At 26.3% G+C, this 17,467-nt stretch overlaps 3 protein-coding genes across 3 annotated transcripts; 1 reads left to right on the top strand and 2 right to left on the bottom strand.

Moving 5' to 3' along the window:
- Window positions 1–6,857: 6,857 nt before the first annotated feature.
- On the bottom strand, window positions 6,858–8,120 carry GO595_002149 (AGC family protein kinase; the record flags this gene model as incomplete). Its single annotated transcript, XM_067915027.1, has 1 exon — window positions 6,858–8,120. One exon carries the CDS (start codon window positions 8,118–8,120, stop codon window positions 6,858–6,860), a length of 1,263 nt encoding a protein of 420 aa, XP_067777835.1.
- Window positions 8,121–8,978: 858 nt separating this feature from the next.
- Window positions 8,979–9,713, top strand: GO595_002148 (potassium/sodium hyperpolarization-activated cyclic nucleotide-gated channel 1; the record flags this gene model as incomplete). The annotated part of the gene is made up of 1 exon (XM_067915026.1): window positions 8,979–9,713. The coding sequence occupies one exon, from the start codon at window positions 8,979–8,981 to the stop codon at window positions 9,711–9,713; it is 735 nt and encodes a 244-aa protein (XP_067777834.1).
- A 324-nt stretch (window positions 9,714–10,037) lies between these two features.
- On the bottom strand, window positions 10,038–10,985 carry GO595_002147 (BTB/POZ domain containing protein; the record flags this gene model as incomplete). Its single annotated transcript, XM_067915025.1, has 1 exon — window positions 10,038–10,985. The coding sequence occupies one exon, from the start codon at window positions 10,983–10,985 to the stop codon at window positions 10,038–10,040; it is 948 nt and encodes a 315-aa protein (XP_067777833.1).
- Between the last annotated feature and the right edge of the window lie 6,482 nt (window positions 10,986–17,467).

Raw genomic sequence — 17,467 nt, 5'->3', positions numbered from 1 at the left:
GCATCGATAAAATGCGTAATCACCAATAAAATTTACATTTTCTCCAATAGAAATTGATTCCAATGCAGAACACTCACAAAATGCTGCATCTCCAATTGATTCTACTTGACTTGGAATTATTATATATTGTAATTGATCACAGTTATAAAACGCTTCATCTCCAATTGATTCTACTTTAGCAATATCAACATTTGTTAAATTAGAACTTTCAAATGCTTTTGGACCAATTGATGTAATAAATTCAGGAATGTAATAGGTTTTATCTGTTTTTGCAATTGGATAAGAAATTATGGAATAATTTATGATATCACAAAGAACGCCATCATATGAAAAATATTTATTTTCATAACCTATTATTACATTAATATATGAAAGATCAATACAAACAGAAAAAGGATTATCACCAATATATTCTACTGAACTTGGAATTTCTATAGAATTTATACCATGACAATAATAAAATGTTTCTGTTCCAATTGATTTAAGTATTGAAGGAAATGTCATTTCAGATATATGATAATTCCCTTGAAATGCTTTATCTTCAATTGATAAAACTGTTTCAGGAAATACAAATGATCCATTTTCAATTCCTGCTGGATAACATATAATTTTCGTTATTTCAAGATCAAAAAGAACCCCATTTAATGTACAAAAATTAGTATTATCTTCAGAAACATTAATATATTGAAGACCTTTACATGAGCAAAATGGATTAACACTAATATTAGTTACGGATGATGTAATTGTAACATTATACAATGAATCGCAATAATAAAATGCTAAATAATCAATTGTTGTCACACCTTTACCAAATGTTACTGATTCCAATTTTTCACATGAATCAAATGCACATATTCCAATAATTTTAACTGAGTCAGGAATCATAATGTTTACAAATGAAGAGCAACTTGCAAATAAATAATTTTCAAGTTTTTCTATTTTATCAAATGGAATTAATGTTAAATTATAGCAATATGCAAATGCGTATGTTCCAATTGAAGTAACTGAGCTTGAAATACTGATATTCTTTAATGAAGTACAATATTGGAATGCAGAATTTCCAATGGATGTTAATGTATCTGGAAATGAAATATTATCTAATTTACTACAATATGAAAATGCATTATTAGAAATTGATTCCAAGCTAGAACCAAATATAACATTAGCTAAGTTTAAGCAGCTGTCAAAAGCATAAATTCCAATTGAAATACATGCATCGATTTCAACAATGCTTAATAAAGGCTATTCATCAAAAGTAAAGCTAGGGATGCTGGCTATTTGATCTGAAATTACAACATATTGAGTCAGACTCATGTAGTTGTCGCTAAAGTTCTCATCTGATTCGATAGTAAGTTTCCCAGATGTTTCATCAAAAGATTGAAAAGAATACTCAACCAAAAAAAGAAACATGACAAAATGAGAATTCTTACTTCCACTTAATGTGATGTCAATTTTAAGATGTTTGGTTAAAAAATATAATATTATGTAGATAGTTAGAATTAAAAATAAAATCGTGTAATTAATGAATTTGGTTTCAAATATGCCTGCAATGCTAGTGCGTTTTGGTGCTTCAATATTCCATGGATTAAGAGTATCTGAAAAACTATTCATTATTGGAGTTTTGTAATTTTTATAGGGAAATACTGAAAATGCACTTTTGGTGCTTGCAAACATCTGTCTCTTAGATAGTTTTGAAGTGAATTTCTTGGGAAAAGAAGTAAGAACTTGAAAATCATAAATTTTACAAAGCTTTGATTATTATGATTTTTATTAGAATTTTTCTATATGCATTCAAAGTCAAAACGGTTATTTATTAAAAAGTAGTACGATGGACCCAAATTTGGCGCAGGTGAAGTGAGACATTGGTCCAACGAACTTAGATCTCTATGCGTATCTCAAAGGCAGAAACAATAACAAGTATTCGAGACTGAATCTACGGTAGCTATTTCACCTAAGAAGCAGTGATAAATGTTATGATATTCCAGTATGTCCGGAAAATGCCAATTGCTCAGAGGCTTTGTGAACATCGCAACATACATAACAGTATAGCGAATCATAATTGCTTTGTATTTATTGAGGTCAGTATATTTACTGGGATGAAGTTCTTCCTCATTCCAACACTTTGAATTCACTTTTTGGTAAATGACATTTGATAAATTGAGTGACTTATGATCGTTTCTATAATTTTTATGGACATTCCTCCTCCACCTCCTCCACCAAGTCCATCAGTTTTGCAACTCGTTCCTGATGAAGCTCTTGCAATTGAAAAGTTGTTTTTAGAATTAAATGAAAATAATCTCGAATTAATTTTTCAGAAAGTTTCAAAAGTATTAGAAGTTCCACCAAGTTGTCCTTTACTCTATGAGTTTTATATTACTCAGTGTATTTATATGGCTTATTTTACGCAAAATAAAGATGCAAAATTATACATTTCATTTTTAAACTTGTTATCAAATACAAAAAATATAAGTTTTTCAAAACTACTTAAGGTATTAACCATTTATCTTTACATAAAAAATACAAGTGAATCAGAATGTCTTCTTAACGAAATGAACGACCAGAAAATGATACCTTCAAATCTTTTTTATTATTTAAAAATTATAAATAAAGCAAGCAAAGAAAATCAGAAAGAAAATCATATATTGGAGATTCTTCGAAATGATAATTTAGAAGAATTACAAGAAATGTCAACGCAAAATAAATTTGACTTCAATCAAACAATTGAACCATCACCTTATGAAAAACATTCATTTGTTAATCATAAAAAATGTTTCATTAATTGATTTTTGTGCATTTTATAAGTCAATTAAATGTTTTAAGTCTTTTATTAATTAATGGATCAAATGTTAAAAATACATTAAAATATGCGATTGCAGGCGGAAATTTAGAAATTATTCATTTATGCATACAAAATAATTCGACTATTAGCTATGTATTAGAAACAGCAATTCAATTTCATCGAAATGACGTTTTTTATTATTTTTATGATGAAAGAAATCAAAAATTTGAAGAAAGAAAAAACTTAATCATTAACAAAGATTTAAATGAATTAGGAATACAATGCTTAAAACACATTAATTATGAAATTTTATCTTTTTTAGAGAAAGAAGGTTTATCAAAATTAAATCTTTCACTCCAAGCTGGTGCATTAAGTTTGCATAATCTTCCATTTATACATATATTTTATGAAGGAAAAATGATTAAAAAAGAACTTTTTTCCCAATTTCTTGGATATGGAAACCCTATAGTAGTGAAATGGCTCATCAAACAAAAAGGAATTAAGATTGAGAATGACGATGTTAAATTACATAATTCTATGTGATAAATATTTATTTAAAATTTCTTTAATTTTTTTTGAAAAAGCATTTTTATGGGCATCAAAGTATAATCATGAACAATTAATTAAATACTTTTTAAAACATGGAATTGATGTAAATCATAAAGACATTAAATTGTTTTGTTTAATATTTATTTTAATAATTTTATATCTCAAAATATTAATTGGAAATTATTTATATTATTTTGGACAGCACTTATGAATGCATCTTACAATGGTCATACAGAAATAGTCAAATTACTTCTTGAACAAGAAGGAATTGATATTAATGCTAAAGATAATATTTATTTTAATAATTTTATATTTCAAAATAATATTTGGAAATTATTTAAAATATTTAAAACAGCACTTATGAATGCATCTTATTATGGTCATATAGAAATAGTTAAATTACTTCTTGAACAAGAAGGAATCGATATTAATGCTAAAGATATTTATATGTATTATTTAATATTTTTTTTAATAATTTGATATTTCAAAATAATATTTGGAAATTATTTAAATTATTTTTTACAGCACTTATGGATGCATCTGAAAATGGTCGTACAGAAATAGTTAAATTACTTCTTGAACAAGAAGGAATTGATATTAATGCTAAAAATATTTGTTTGTTTTATTTTATATTTATTTTAATAATTTAATATTTCCAAATAATAATTGGAAATTATTTAAATTATTTCAAACAGCACTTATTAGAGCATCTTTAAATGGTAATACAGAAATAGTTAAATTACTACGTGAATACAAAGGAAATGGTATTAAATAAATCATAATTTTCAGTTATTATTATTATTAAAAAGACACGATTTTTTTGAAAAATACGACAATTCAGAAGATAATGAGATCTCATTCATTTCACATTTAAACGGTCGTTTCAAAATAATAAAAAAAGAATTATCAGATAAGAAATCAATAAAAATGCGAAGAATAATAATTATATTAATAAGTGTTCTCAGAGAGTTCCTCAAACTTCAAATCCTGCAATATTTTTTCAACAGCAGTAGATTGCAAAAATACTCTCGTTATGAAATTTTGACTGTTCAATCTTTCCAAATTCGATATGATTTCGACCTACTTTTTCGGGAATTTTGGAATATTTCCTATATAGTAATATTGTATGTTAGATATGTTTATTTTCTAAACTATTATCTTGTATCATTTTTATTGAAATTTTTGAGAAAAAGTGAAAATACATGAAAAAAACACACTTCTCCAAGGTTTATGCAAACGCAATTTTTTATGTGAAGTAGCACATGTCTTTATTTATTAGTGAATAAAAGTATTTGATTATTTTTTAGAGATATTTTTTATACAAATTTTTACGAATGATCAATATTCTGATGAAGTGAAAAATGCAGATAGGAAAAGATTATTTTTCATCTGTTTTTTGTTCTCGATTATATTATTTCTCGTTTTTCCTTGATATTGAATATTTCTATGAATAGCTTGTGATTTTTTGTTTTCGTATTTTTATCATTATCGAATGTTTTTTATTTAATTTAAATATATTTTTGTCTTTTCATCATGAATGTGAGAAATTTGAAGTAATTTATAATATTTTACAATATTATTTGTTAAATCCATCATAATTATATCATATTTTACATATTTTATTTTGATAAATATCAATCATAAATAAATTAAAAAATAATATCTGATGTATTTTCTTGTTTAATTTTCTGAGTCGTTAATGAATCAGACATCGATCGAATAGTATTATTAAATTAATAGGTTTAGAGTTGATATCTTTATCTCCATTACCTATATTCATGAAAAATGATCGATTTATCATATTTAAATTCAGGAATACCAAATATAAATAGTGAGGCATCTGTCAATAGTGATTTTTTTATATTTTATATCATGACTATATGGTCATTCTTGAATTTTTCGTCGAAAAAGCCAATTTGTGAGGTGAACGACATCATTTTCTACATGCATTGAAACATTGAATTTTGAATTATTCATTTTTTTTTTTTTGGAAACATGACTGATAGAATGAAGCATAAAAAAAATTCAGCAGTACAAATATATAGTCAGGCTGGCTCATATTAATGAATATAGCTAGCTAGAAACTGTGGTATTGACTAATAATCGGAGAAATAGAGAAATTAACATCATCACATAGGATGTCAAATATTAAGTTGTAGAATGTAATATATTATGAGATAAAAGGAATAGATAACCGTAACACATATTCGTTATTTAAAAAACATACACTAATTAAATTCGTTCATAAAATTATCAAATTAGATTGAACATTTTTCGAAAATACGAAAATTTAAAAAAAAATGCAATTGATAAATTCAATGATCAAAAATCGTTTTTTCAGAAAAAACAGAAAATAATGTATCGTATGTACCAAGATTTTACAAGAATATGTACTTCAACAGAAAATATTTTATTAACTATTGATTATGAACCATGTCGAATAAGTATAGCATTAAAGTATTTTGAAAGTTATTACATATATGATATATCATTTATTTTTTCATTGAATTAATAAATTAATTTCAAGAAAATCAAGATTTGATATGCTTATTTGGAATAAATAACAAATCACGCTTTCATGAATAAATCTCAACAATTTTATTTGTTGACAAATCACAAGTAACACTTACCAAATTTGGCTGCCTTCATCACCACAATGATCATTAATATTAAAGCATAGGAATTCAAGACACTTTTCGGATATAAATAACGTATTTTTTGAGAAAATGGTAAAAATTTGATGTTGCCATTTTTTTCCTTTCAAATCCCCTATCGTTCAAAACCGAATCATCATTAATATTATTTAATATTATTTTTTTTTGTTTTATAAGCACATAAAATCAAATTCGAAACAAATGAAAGACCGAAATCTACAATTGATGAAGATTGTGGGTGTATTTGATATTCGATATTTGGTTGAGATTTCTTTAATAACCGAACAGTTATAGAAGCATTATTCGGTTTAAGAATGAAAATTTCGTGGGCTTAAGGAGAAGTTATAATTAAATGATGAAGTTGATAAGGTTTTTTGGATATAATTTAAAAAGTTTATCCACAATATATTTAGTTCAGGTTCCATGGATCAACTGAATCATAGGGGGACCCCATAAACCGTTTATTTTTTCAAACAAACCTTCTCAATTCATATGCCGATCAATTTGCATAGAAGTTTAGTAAAACCCCCATCCGAGCGGTTTATGACTGCTAGCTCAATAAATTCAGAATTTGAGAAGATTAATTCCAAATAAGCATATCAAGTTTAAAAATTTAAAAAATATCCTACCTTTTATATGTCCTTGATAAGCGAGTAAAACCGTTCCCAGATTTACTTTTTATAGAAACTTTAGAAAAATTCGTCTTGAAACCGATCGTTTTTACTATCCATTTTGAGATTAATGAACCAATAAAAATAAAATGTATAAAAGTCTTTGAAGATGTTCAAACCAATTTATTATAAGGAAAATGTAATTTTGAGTAACAACGAAAAAGGAAAATATCAAATTCAACGAAACGATTTTTACGAAACGATTTAATTTTTCTGAGGAAGTTCATCATCGTAAACAACCTTTGTAATTCTTCTTGATAACTCGAGATCGAAAGCCTTTTCGCCTGGCTGTGGTATATATATTGATCGAGTCTCTTTCTTTTCGAGTTTACTCCATTCTATCACACTGAAGAATGGGTGGTCTCTCACTTCCTGAGGACCATTTGCACCAAGTCGTGTCTTTGGATTTCGGTCGAGTAACTTTGTGATCAAATCTTTTGCATGTGGAGTGAATTGATTATTATCTTTTGGAAATTCGAGTTGCTGGTTTTGGACGTTTTCCATTATCTCCTCGAGTGTCTCTCCATAAAATGGGGGAAGACCTTGAAGCATTTCGTAGATAAGGATACCGAAATTCCACCAATTAGATTCTTTAGAGAATCCAATTCGTTGAAGAATTTCAGGTGAGGAATACTCAGCAAGGATTCTGTTGTTGTTTTCAAGTGCTCTGGCGCCAGTTTTAGTGTTGACTACATCAATTGAGATTACTCGAACATGGCCTTCGCCATCGAGTTGACAGTAGTGAAGTGGAAGAACAGTGAAGCAAAAGTCTTCAGAGTGTACAGATTCAATTGCAAGTAAAATTTCGGCTGAATATAATGTGGCAAGATATGTTTCGAGTTTTCCACTTGTTTGGATTAAATGAAAGATATTCTCGTTGGAGATATGTCGGAAGTATATGTTGACAAAGCCATTTGACTTTTCTGTGAGGAGAGAACTAATGTAATATTTGCATTTCTCTGTTAAAACTGGTTGAAGCAGTTGAATAGCTGTATCAACATTACCGAAATATTTATCTGACACTGATAATACAGAAACGTATCTTGATATTTTGTTGTTTTGTGCACTTTTAACTGAAAATAAGGAATCATCAAAAGATGTGCAGTTGATTTTATAATCATCTTTTACCTCTTCTCGGAAAGCTTCACCGCCTGGACCAAAGCCACTTTGAGAGAGAAGATTATAAGCTTTATTTATTGCTTCCACCCATAATTTAGCTTCTCGTTCATTCTCAGCAAGTAAACTATATTCACGTTCGTTTGTTGTTATTGTTATATATTTTTTCTTCTTTCCAGTATTTAAGACGAGTGGGCCAGTAAATGTGGAGAAAAGAATTTCACCATCTTTGGGTTTACCAGGAGCATGGTAAAAGCTAACCCTGTCATTTTCAACAATAAACCATCTTTTTTTCCATGATTTGAAACGCCCTTCTCCTTTCTTCGAGAGATATCCACCTTTACCAGACATTTTTTATTAACGGTCAACAACTTTTTGATAAAAATCGTTTTTTACGAAAAAATCAGATAGAACGATTAAAATTATTTTAAAATCATCAAATTTCAAAAATGATAAGTCTTTCTCATCGTCAAAACCATTTTATCCAAAAATCCTTCATCTGAATTTTTTATTTAATATATGATCAATAAAATTCTTGCTATTATCTTTTGTTTCCATTTAGGTTTTTGTAATTAATCATGTGTCATTATTATACTAATGCTAATATTATATATTGTTATTAAAAAGGAGAAACTATAGTAATTCATGATATGTTTTTGTTTGAATCTTTAAAGAGTAGTTTTCACATTATTTGCAGTTTTAAAATAGTATAATTTGCAAAATTACAATGTTTTGTTTTCTTTAGATATTCATTAACCAGAAATAAGAGCATTCCACTTGGTATCTAAGTGCTGATACCAGATACCAACAGGATTACGTTGTGGTTATATTGCAGAATTTTATGCATATTTTTTGGTGATGTGATTTTGTTTGAAAAAGTGGTTTGTATGGTTATTTAGTCATATGTTATCAATTTTAATTGTCCAAACGTTTTTTCATGTCACTTGTTTGTCCTTTGGTGAATTAACCAAGCAATTTAACAAATCAAAACAAAACAAAGAAATTGCGGTCGTGCTTTTTTACCTGAGGGAAGTTAAGTTTTCCATATTTTTGATCAAAATTTCCGTTCTGGTAATTTTTGTGACTTATCTGGAACGGAGGTTCAAGATTTAGATAGCATTCAATTTTTGTGTGTTTTGAAAGGATGTATTTTTTTTGTGAGGTAACATTTTTTTGAACTCAACAATTGGCCGGCCACTTATTTCTTTAATGAATGATGGTGAAGAAAAAATAAAGAAGAAGGTAAAGCTTCCTAAGTTTTGGGAATTATTAAGCGAAGAAGACCAAAATGGTTATCTTTATCTAAAAGCAACATTTGATGGTTATTCTTTCAAAAGAAGTAGAGGACATCGAATTGAAACTTTTGATGTAATTTTAGAAGCTGTTAGAAAATATGCAGAACAAGGTAAGAGTGATGATTGGAAAAGATTTCTTGTTTGTGGCGTTTGCTGGATTGATAATGCAATAGCAATCAATACTCGACAATTTAGATTATTAATTTCCAAATGCAAATCATCCATAAACGGATCATTACAGAAGCTTAGATATTTTACCAATACATCTCATTCTGAATCATGGAAAATATTGTTTGAAAAGATTCCATTTCTTAAAGGCAACTATGCAGAAATTCGACAATGGACAATCAGATACAGAATACCTATAGAAGGTTATCCTCTTCAACCCAATCCTGTTCCATTTCCAATTGGTTTTCAGCCTCCTCTTCCAAATGATTGCAATACCATTCCTCCTCAACCTCCACAGACTGTAATTGCAACTGAACAGCCAATACCAGTACAGCTATCACCAGTTGTGAGAGCTCCCGAAACTCAAAATGTGACTTCTTCTTCTGAAAAAACAAATCAAACAGAAACACAAAAGTGTAACACAATGCCAATAATTTGTCCACTGAAGCTACGGAGCAAATTTAACAAAACGCCAACGTAGGATGAAAATAATGTTTCGGTCGTTTTGATGTTTTGTGAAATAATTATGTTAAAAAATTTAATATTAAATATGTTTATTATTTAATTAATAGCAAAAAGCAAAGCAGTTGCTTTAAGACACTTATATTTCGGCACAACTATTGAGTGATGATATGTTCATAATTTATAAATTTAAAGATTTGCAAATTTTTATGGTGGAATTGACTTAAGTTTTAACATTTTTTTTTTGCTACTTCTGATTCGTACTTGAATTTAAACACAAGAGTTTAGAAGTTTTGAAGAAAAAAACACAAGGAAACGGTTTACCACAAATTTCTGTGCTTTATTATTTTGGCAGAAAACGCCCAATGAAGTCGATTTGTTTGATGCGAAAAACTCTTCCGCCTCCGTTTTCCTCCCCGTTCATAGTTACCTTTAGGAATGATAACGAGTCTTTTGTGATGAGTTTTACCGATGCTTTGCCATCCTCCAGTAACACTGATGAGAAAAGAGGATTATCATCACCTTTACTTCCGCCACTCAGCATTACCGATTTAGGATATGGTTGGTCTCTGTATCTTTCTCCCTTAAACAACTTCGGAATATTGGAATCAAGAATGAATTGTGATGGGAGGAATTTTGCATCTTCTGAAATATATATCGAGTAATATGGTCCATTTTCTTCTTTAGACATATCCTTTGACAAGTAGTATGTATCATCTTGTGAAACTGCATTTCTTGGAGCGAAAATTTCATGTATTGGTTCTGTTGCATCAATCTGCAAAAATCCAAAAGCTTCTGGATTTATTGGTACTTTTGCTATGCCTAATGTTGACATAAACTCCACAAGTTTTACTTCTGGTGTTTGACCGATTGGTTGTGCATATGCAATATTATGTAACCAAACATAAGGATACCATCTCGACACCTTATCGCTAGCACCGTTAGCCTCTTTACTAAATGTCATTAAGTCTCTACGTCTTATCTCTAATACTTTATTTAAAAACCTTCTTGATGTTTTTGGGGTGGTCCAATCGCAGCGGTTTTTTGTGAAGTAAAAATATGCAAATGGGTCACCCCAATTTATGAGTGACTCAAGGTCCTTTTTATCGTCAATATTTGTGATGGGATTAATGTCATTGAATTCGTCAATAAATTCAATGATTTTATCTTGACTATAAAATTGACGAACTTTTTCTTCTTTAAGAATTGAAAACAGAACTTTCGGACAAATAGAATTAAATAATTGTTCTCTGATTTTGTCATTATTTAATATAAGTTTGTCAGCTAGCATTTTGGAGTATGAACAAACTTCATCAATAAGATCGTATTGAAGAAAGATTTTAATGTATTGGAGAATATTATTGGAATTAATGACTTTCTTAATGAAAAGATTTGTTACCATTTTAAGGGTTGAGACTTCGTATACAGTTGCATATTTTAAATAGATTGGAGCTGAGGATGATGTTAAATGGATATGACCAGAATACAAAAATGAAATAAAATTGTTAAGTGTTGCTTCATCACTAAATGGAAGAACTATTTCCTGTGTTAACTCATTCTCATTTTGGATGTTCTGGTTAAAATAATTATAAAAGAACCTAGATTGTTTGGATAATATGATTCTATGGCAACGAAACTCACTCCCTTGTTGAGATTTAATAATGCAATCAGCAAACTGTCCAGATTCAAAAAACTTTTGGGCACAGGATGTAATTCTTGAGTTCAGCTCGTTCATTTGTCACTTTTATTAAATCAACTAAAAAAATAATCATTTAAATATTTTGCTTTACCATAATTCCCTCATAAAAATATCATCACCTCTGGTAAACTCTTGACAGTGTGAATTTGTTTGATTTTGAACGTAAACTTGTTATCAATTCCGCTAATAATTATTGTTTATCAAGACTAAACACTTGCTCAATGTTAACACGTATTCTTTTATTATTATTATTATTGTTAAATCCTGTTGTTATTTTTTATTTTACCCTATAAAGCTTTATATCCACAATTATCCTTTTTCGAATTATTTGATTGTATACAGCTTTGTAAATTTACTGATTCTGATCCAATAAACGATTAATGATATAGAAAGAAAATTCTCAAAAATGACATCGTTACAGTTGGAGTGCTGATGAATATCATTGTTTTGATCGTTCATCATTGAATACCATTAATGTAACCGTAACGATGAATCCTAAATGGAAAGATACAACATGTTAGTCATCACTAATATTTTTTCTAATTAATATTTAAATTTGTTGGATATAAAAATTTTATTAACATTCATGAATATTAATTATAGCATAAGATAAATTTTATTCTTGAATATTCTATTTCTGATTAATGTTTGTTATAAAAAAAGTTTCATAGTTAAGAAAATAAAAAAAATATTTATGATAAAATAATTTCAAAATTTAATATGTTCAATAAGTAAATTAATAATTTCCTGATTGGATTGTAATAACGCTTCCGCTAATGCTGAAAGAAATTTATAAAATAAAATCCAAATATTATTTAAATATAAGAAATTATTAAAATAAATATGAAATTCAAAATATAAACATTTTCTGCATTCACATCGATTCCTTCTTGTTCAAGAAGTAATTTAACTATTTCTGTATAACCTTTATAAGATGCATTCATAAGTGCTGTATCAAATAATTTAAATAATTTCCAAATAATATTTTGAAATATCAAAATATTAAAATAAATATTAAAACTAGCAAATAAATATCTTTAGCATTAACGTCAATTCCTTCTTGTTCAAGAAGTAATTTAACGATTTCTATGTTTCCGTTCATCGATGCCAATATAAGTGCTGTATTAAATAATTTATATAATTTCCAATATTTATTTTTAAATTTGAAATTTATAGAAAAAATATCATATTTATTGAATGAATGTTTTTGTCATTAATATCAAAACCTTTTTGTTCGAGAAGTAATTTAGCGATTTCAATTTTGTTAAGTTCAGATGCTATCATAAGTGCTGTATAAAATAAATCGAATAATTTCCAAATTTTATTCTATAATTTTAAATTGTTAAAGTAAATTTGAAATTATATTTTTATAGAGCCTTGGAATTTATATCAATTTCTTCATGTTCAAGAAGTAATTTAACTATTTCTGTATAACCATGATCAGATGCCCATGTAAGAGCTGTATTAAATAATTTAAATAATTTCTAAATAATATTTTGAAATATCAAAATATTAAAATAAATATTAAAACTAGCAAATAAATATCTTTAGCATTAACGTCAATTCCTTCTTGTTCAAGAAGTAATTTAACGATTTCTATGTTTCCGTTCATCGATGCCAATATAAGTGCTGTATTAAATAATTTATATAATTTCCAATATTTATTTTTTAAATTTGAAATTTATAGAAAAAATATCATATTTATTGAATGAATGTTTTTGTCATTAATATCAAAACCTTTTTGTTCGAGAAGTAATTTAGCGATTTCAATTTTGTTAAGTTCAGATGCTATCATAAGTGCTGTATAAAATAAATCGAATAATTTCCAAATTTTATTCTATAATTTTAAATTGTTAAAGTAAATTTGAAATTATATTTTTATAGAGCCTTGGAATTTATATCAATTTCTTCATGTTCAAGAAGTAATTTAACTATTTCTGTATGACCATGATCAGCTGAATAGAGAAGTGCTGTGAAAAATAATATAAATAATTTCCAAATATCATATTGAAATAGAAAATTATTAAAATAAATATTAAATTAAACAAATAAATATCTTGAGCATTAACATCAATTCCTTCTTGTTCTAGAAGCATTTTAACCATTTCTATATAACCATTATAAGATGCCAATATAAGTGCACAATGAAATAATTTATATAATCCCCAAATAATATTATTGTATTAAAAATGATTAAAATAAACATTAAATTTCTTAATTATATATTTTTTGTATTTATATCAATTCCTTTTTGTTCAAGAAGTAATTTAACTACTTGTAAATAATTTTTTATTGCTGCATGTGAAAATGCTGTGAAAAATAATATAAATAATTTCCAAATATTATTATGAAATTTGGAATTATTAAAACAAATATCAAATAAAACAAATAAATATCTTTAGCATTAATATCAATTCCTTCTTGTTCAAGAAGTAATTTAACTATTTCTGTATGACCTTCTGAAGATGCATGTATAAGTGCTGTATCAAATAATATAAATAATTTCCAAATTTTTTTTTTAAAATTCTAAATTATATAAATAAATATCAAATAAAACAAATAAATATCTTTAGCATTAACATCAATTCCTTTTTGTTCAAGAAGTAATTTAACTATTTCTGTATGACCATTTGAAGATGCTTTAATAAGTGCTGTATTAAATAATTTAAGTAATTTCCAAATATTATTTCAAAATTTTAAATTATTATAATTTATATCAAATAAAACAAATAAATACTTTTAGCATTAATATCAATACCTTCTTGCTCAAGAAGTAATTTAACAATATCTGTATAACCACTTAAAGATGATATAATAAGTGCTGTAAAAAATAATTTAAATAATTTCCAAATATTCTTGTGAAATACCAATTTATTAAAATTTATATCAAACATAACAATTAAATACTTTTAGCATTAATATCAATTCCTTCTTGCTCAAGAAGTAATTTAACTATTTCTGTATTACCTTTTGAAGATGCCCACATAAGTGCTGTCAAAAATATTTTATATAATTTCCTAATATTATTTTGATATCTGAAATTATTAAAATAAATATCTTTAGCATTAATATCAATTCCTTTTTGTTCAAGAAGTAATTTGACTATTTCCATATAATCTAGATCAGCTGCTAAGGTAAGTCCTGTATGAAATATTTGAAATTATTTCCAAATATAATTTTAAATCATCAAACCTTTAAAATAAATATCAAGTAAAACATTTATATATTTTTAGCATTAATATCAATTCCTTCTTGCTTAAGAAGTAATTTAACTATTTCGATATTACCTTCATCGGATGCTAAAATAAGTGCTGTATTATATAATTTAAATTCTTTCCAAATATTATTTCAAAATTTTAAATTATTATAATTTATATCAAATAAAACAAATAAATATCCTCAGCATTAAAATCAATTCCTTTTTGTTCAAGAAGTAATTTAACTACATTACTATAACCATTTTTACATGCATACATGAGTGCTGTTTTAAATAATCTAAATAATTTCCAAATATAATTTTAAATCATCAAACCTTTAAAATAAATATCAAGTAAAACATTTATATATTTTTAGCATTAATATCAATTCCTTCTTGCTTAAGAAGTAATTTAACTATTTCGATACTACCTTCATTGGATGCTAAAATAAGTGCTGTGTCAAGTATTTTAAATAAATTCCAAATATTATTTTGAAATATCAAATTATTAAAATAAACATCAAATAAAACAAATAAATATCCTCAGCATTAATATCAATTCCTTCATGTTCAAGAAGTAATTTAACAACATAAATGTTGGCATATTCAGATACCTTTAAAAGTGCTGTAAAAAATAATTTGAATAATTTCCAAAAAGTCTTTAAAAACATTAAATTAATTAAAAAATATTCACATAAAATAAATAAAGATTTTTAGCATTAATATCAATTCCTTTTTGTCCTAGAATAAATTTAACAAATTCAATATTTCTTGTTCGAGAAGATTTAATTAAAATATTTTTTGGAAGGTAATAATTTTGTATGAAATATTTTACTAGATATAAATTTCCTATTTTTGCTGATTTCCCAATTAAAGATTCATTGATTTTCAGACCTTTTTCAAGCAAAAACGCAAAAATTTCATAATTACCATATTCTATACATAATTTCCCTAATTTATTATTATCAAATTGTTCTAATTTATTTTCATATAAATATTTAAAGATATCATTTCGATGAAATTCAATTGCTGTTTCATATGCATATTCAAATGATGAATGATTTTGTTCACATAAATGAATAATTTCTTCATTTCCACCTGCAATTGCATATTTACCTGTGTTTTCTACTTTTGCACCATTCATAAGTAAATATTTAAAGCATTTTACTGATCCAAAGAATGCTGCATAATCAATTAAAGAAACATTTTTATGATTAATAATTGAATATCTTTCATAAAGTGATGGTTTTATTGTTTGATTATAATCAAAGTCTTTTTGTGATGAGATTTCTTGAAGTTTTTCTATTTCATCATTTCGGATTATTTTTGTAATTTCATTCGGATTATGTCCTTCTTTAATTAATTTCTTATGAAGTTCAAAATCATTCTTTGATAATTCTTCATAACTCTCGAAATCATTTATTCCTAATTTAAATTGAAAACGAAGAAGATTCGTGTATTCTTTTTCTGTTTTGTATTGGGCAAAATATATTGAAGGAATTTCATGAGCAACACTTGAATCAATGAAATTTTCTTCAATCATTCTCTCAATAAGGTAATATTTTTCCTCTATCAAATCGTATAACAAGAAATCAGTAAATACGCAAATGATATTTGAATCATTTTTATTTATTTCTTCTTCTTTACTTTGAAGTAATTTCAAATAATTTATATATATATCACTATTTTTATTCTTATGTGAATTAAATGCAATAAAAATCAAATTACTCAAAACAAAATTAAATGAATATGGAAAGCTTGAATCAAATAATTCCATTGTTTGCAGGACTGAGGATTCAAGATTGCTTTTTGTTAAATTAAATACAATTTGTTCCAGTATATTAAGAAAGTTAACAGGACTTTCTGTTTCTTTTGTTGAGTAATTTGTTATAGATGTTGGGATATTGGGTTTAAGGGGGTTATTCTCAGGTATCATGTGAGGGTTTTTTGGAAATCGTGACACAAACAAACCTTGTCAATTTTAGGTACACCTGAGATTTTCAATTTGTCCAACCAATTATAAAAGCAGTAAATCGAAAATTCAAACTGTTCAATATAAATTTTTAATTTGTCCATTGTTGAGCTTCAATTCGTCCAACAAATTACATAAAAACAAAATCACAGAAAACAAAATTTTGAATAAACTCGGAATTGTATTTGGATGGATTTCATTAATTGGTTGAAGAAGAAAAATATGTGCACAAAAAATGATGTGATATTTTATGGTGTACACTATGATTTTTTCAATTATATCTTATGACTTATTGAAGCTCAACAATGGACAATTTGAAATTTAATCATTTTATCCATCACATTTATGCTATTAACATACTCATATAATTTCATATCTCAATTAATCATTACCACCCCCATTTTATCTCTCTCTTTCAAACATCTTTGATTCACTTAATCATTTTTTTGCATTTTTGTCTACTTTGTTTAATTTTTTAGTATGTATCTTCTGATAGTTTTTGTATTTTAAATGTTTAGTTGTATGTTTGTAACAACTTTTTCTCAAAACTTCTTCAGAATCTCAATAAAACTTTGATATCATTTCAACCAAATCATCGGTAATAATCAGATTTGAAAATAAAGAAGAAAAAAAGGAATTTTTTTTTTTAATCTTGACTTAAATAATGCGTTTTTAGTTAAAAACTAAATATGTATTTTTTGGTGTACTAAGGATGAAAGCAAGAAACCATGATTTATATATGAGGAAGACAAGAAATGGTTCAATATGGAAGAAAATATTGTGCTTGGACAAAGAAAGAAGAAAAAAACCAAAGACTTTAAGCAGCAGTTTTGGCGATGATCTAAATATAAATGTCAAGATTTAAAAAAAGAAATTATTGTGAATTATACATTTTCTCTTTTCATT

This window comes from Histomonas meleagridis (assembly GCF_020186115.1).
Source record: "Histomonas meleagridis strain 2922-C6/04-10x chromosome Unknown contig_16, whole genome shotgun sequence".
Taxonomy (NCBI): domain Eukaryota; phylum Parabasalia; order Tritrichomonadida; family Dientamoebidae; genus Histomonas; species Histomonas meleagridis.
The sequence above is the reverse complement of the archived record's forward strand: the minus strand, read 5'-3'. Positions and strand labels throughout refer to the sequence as shown.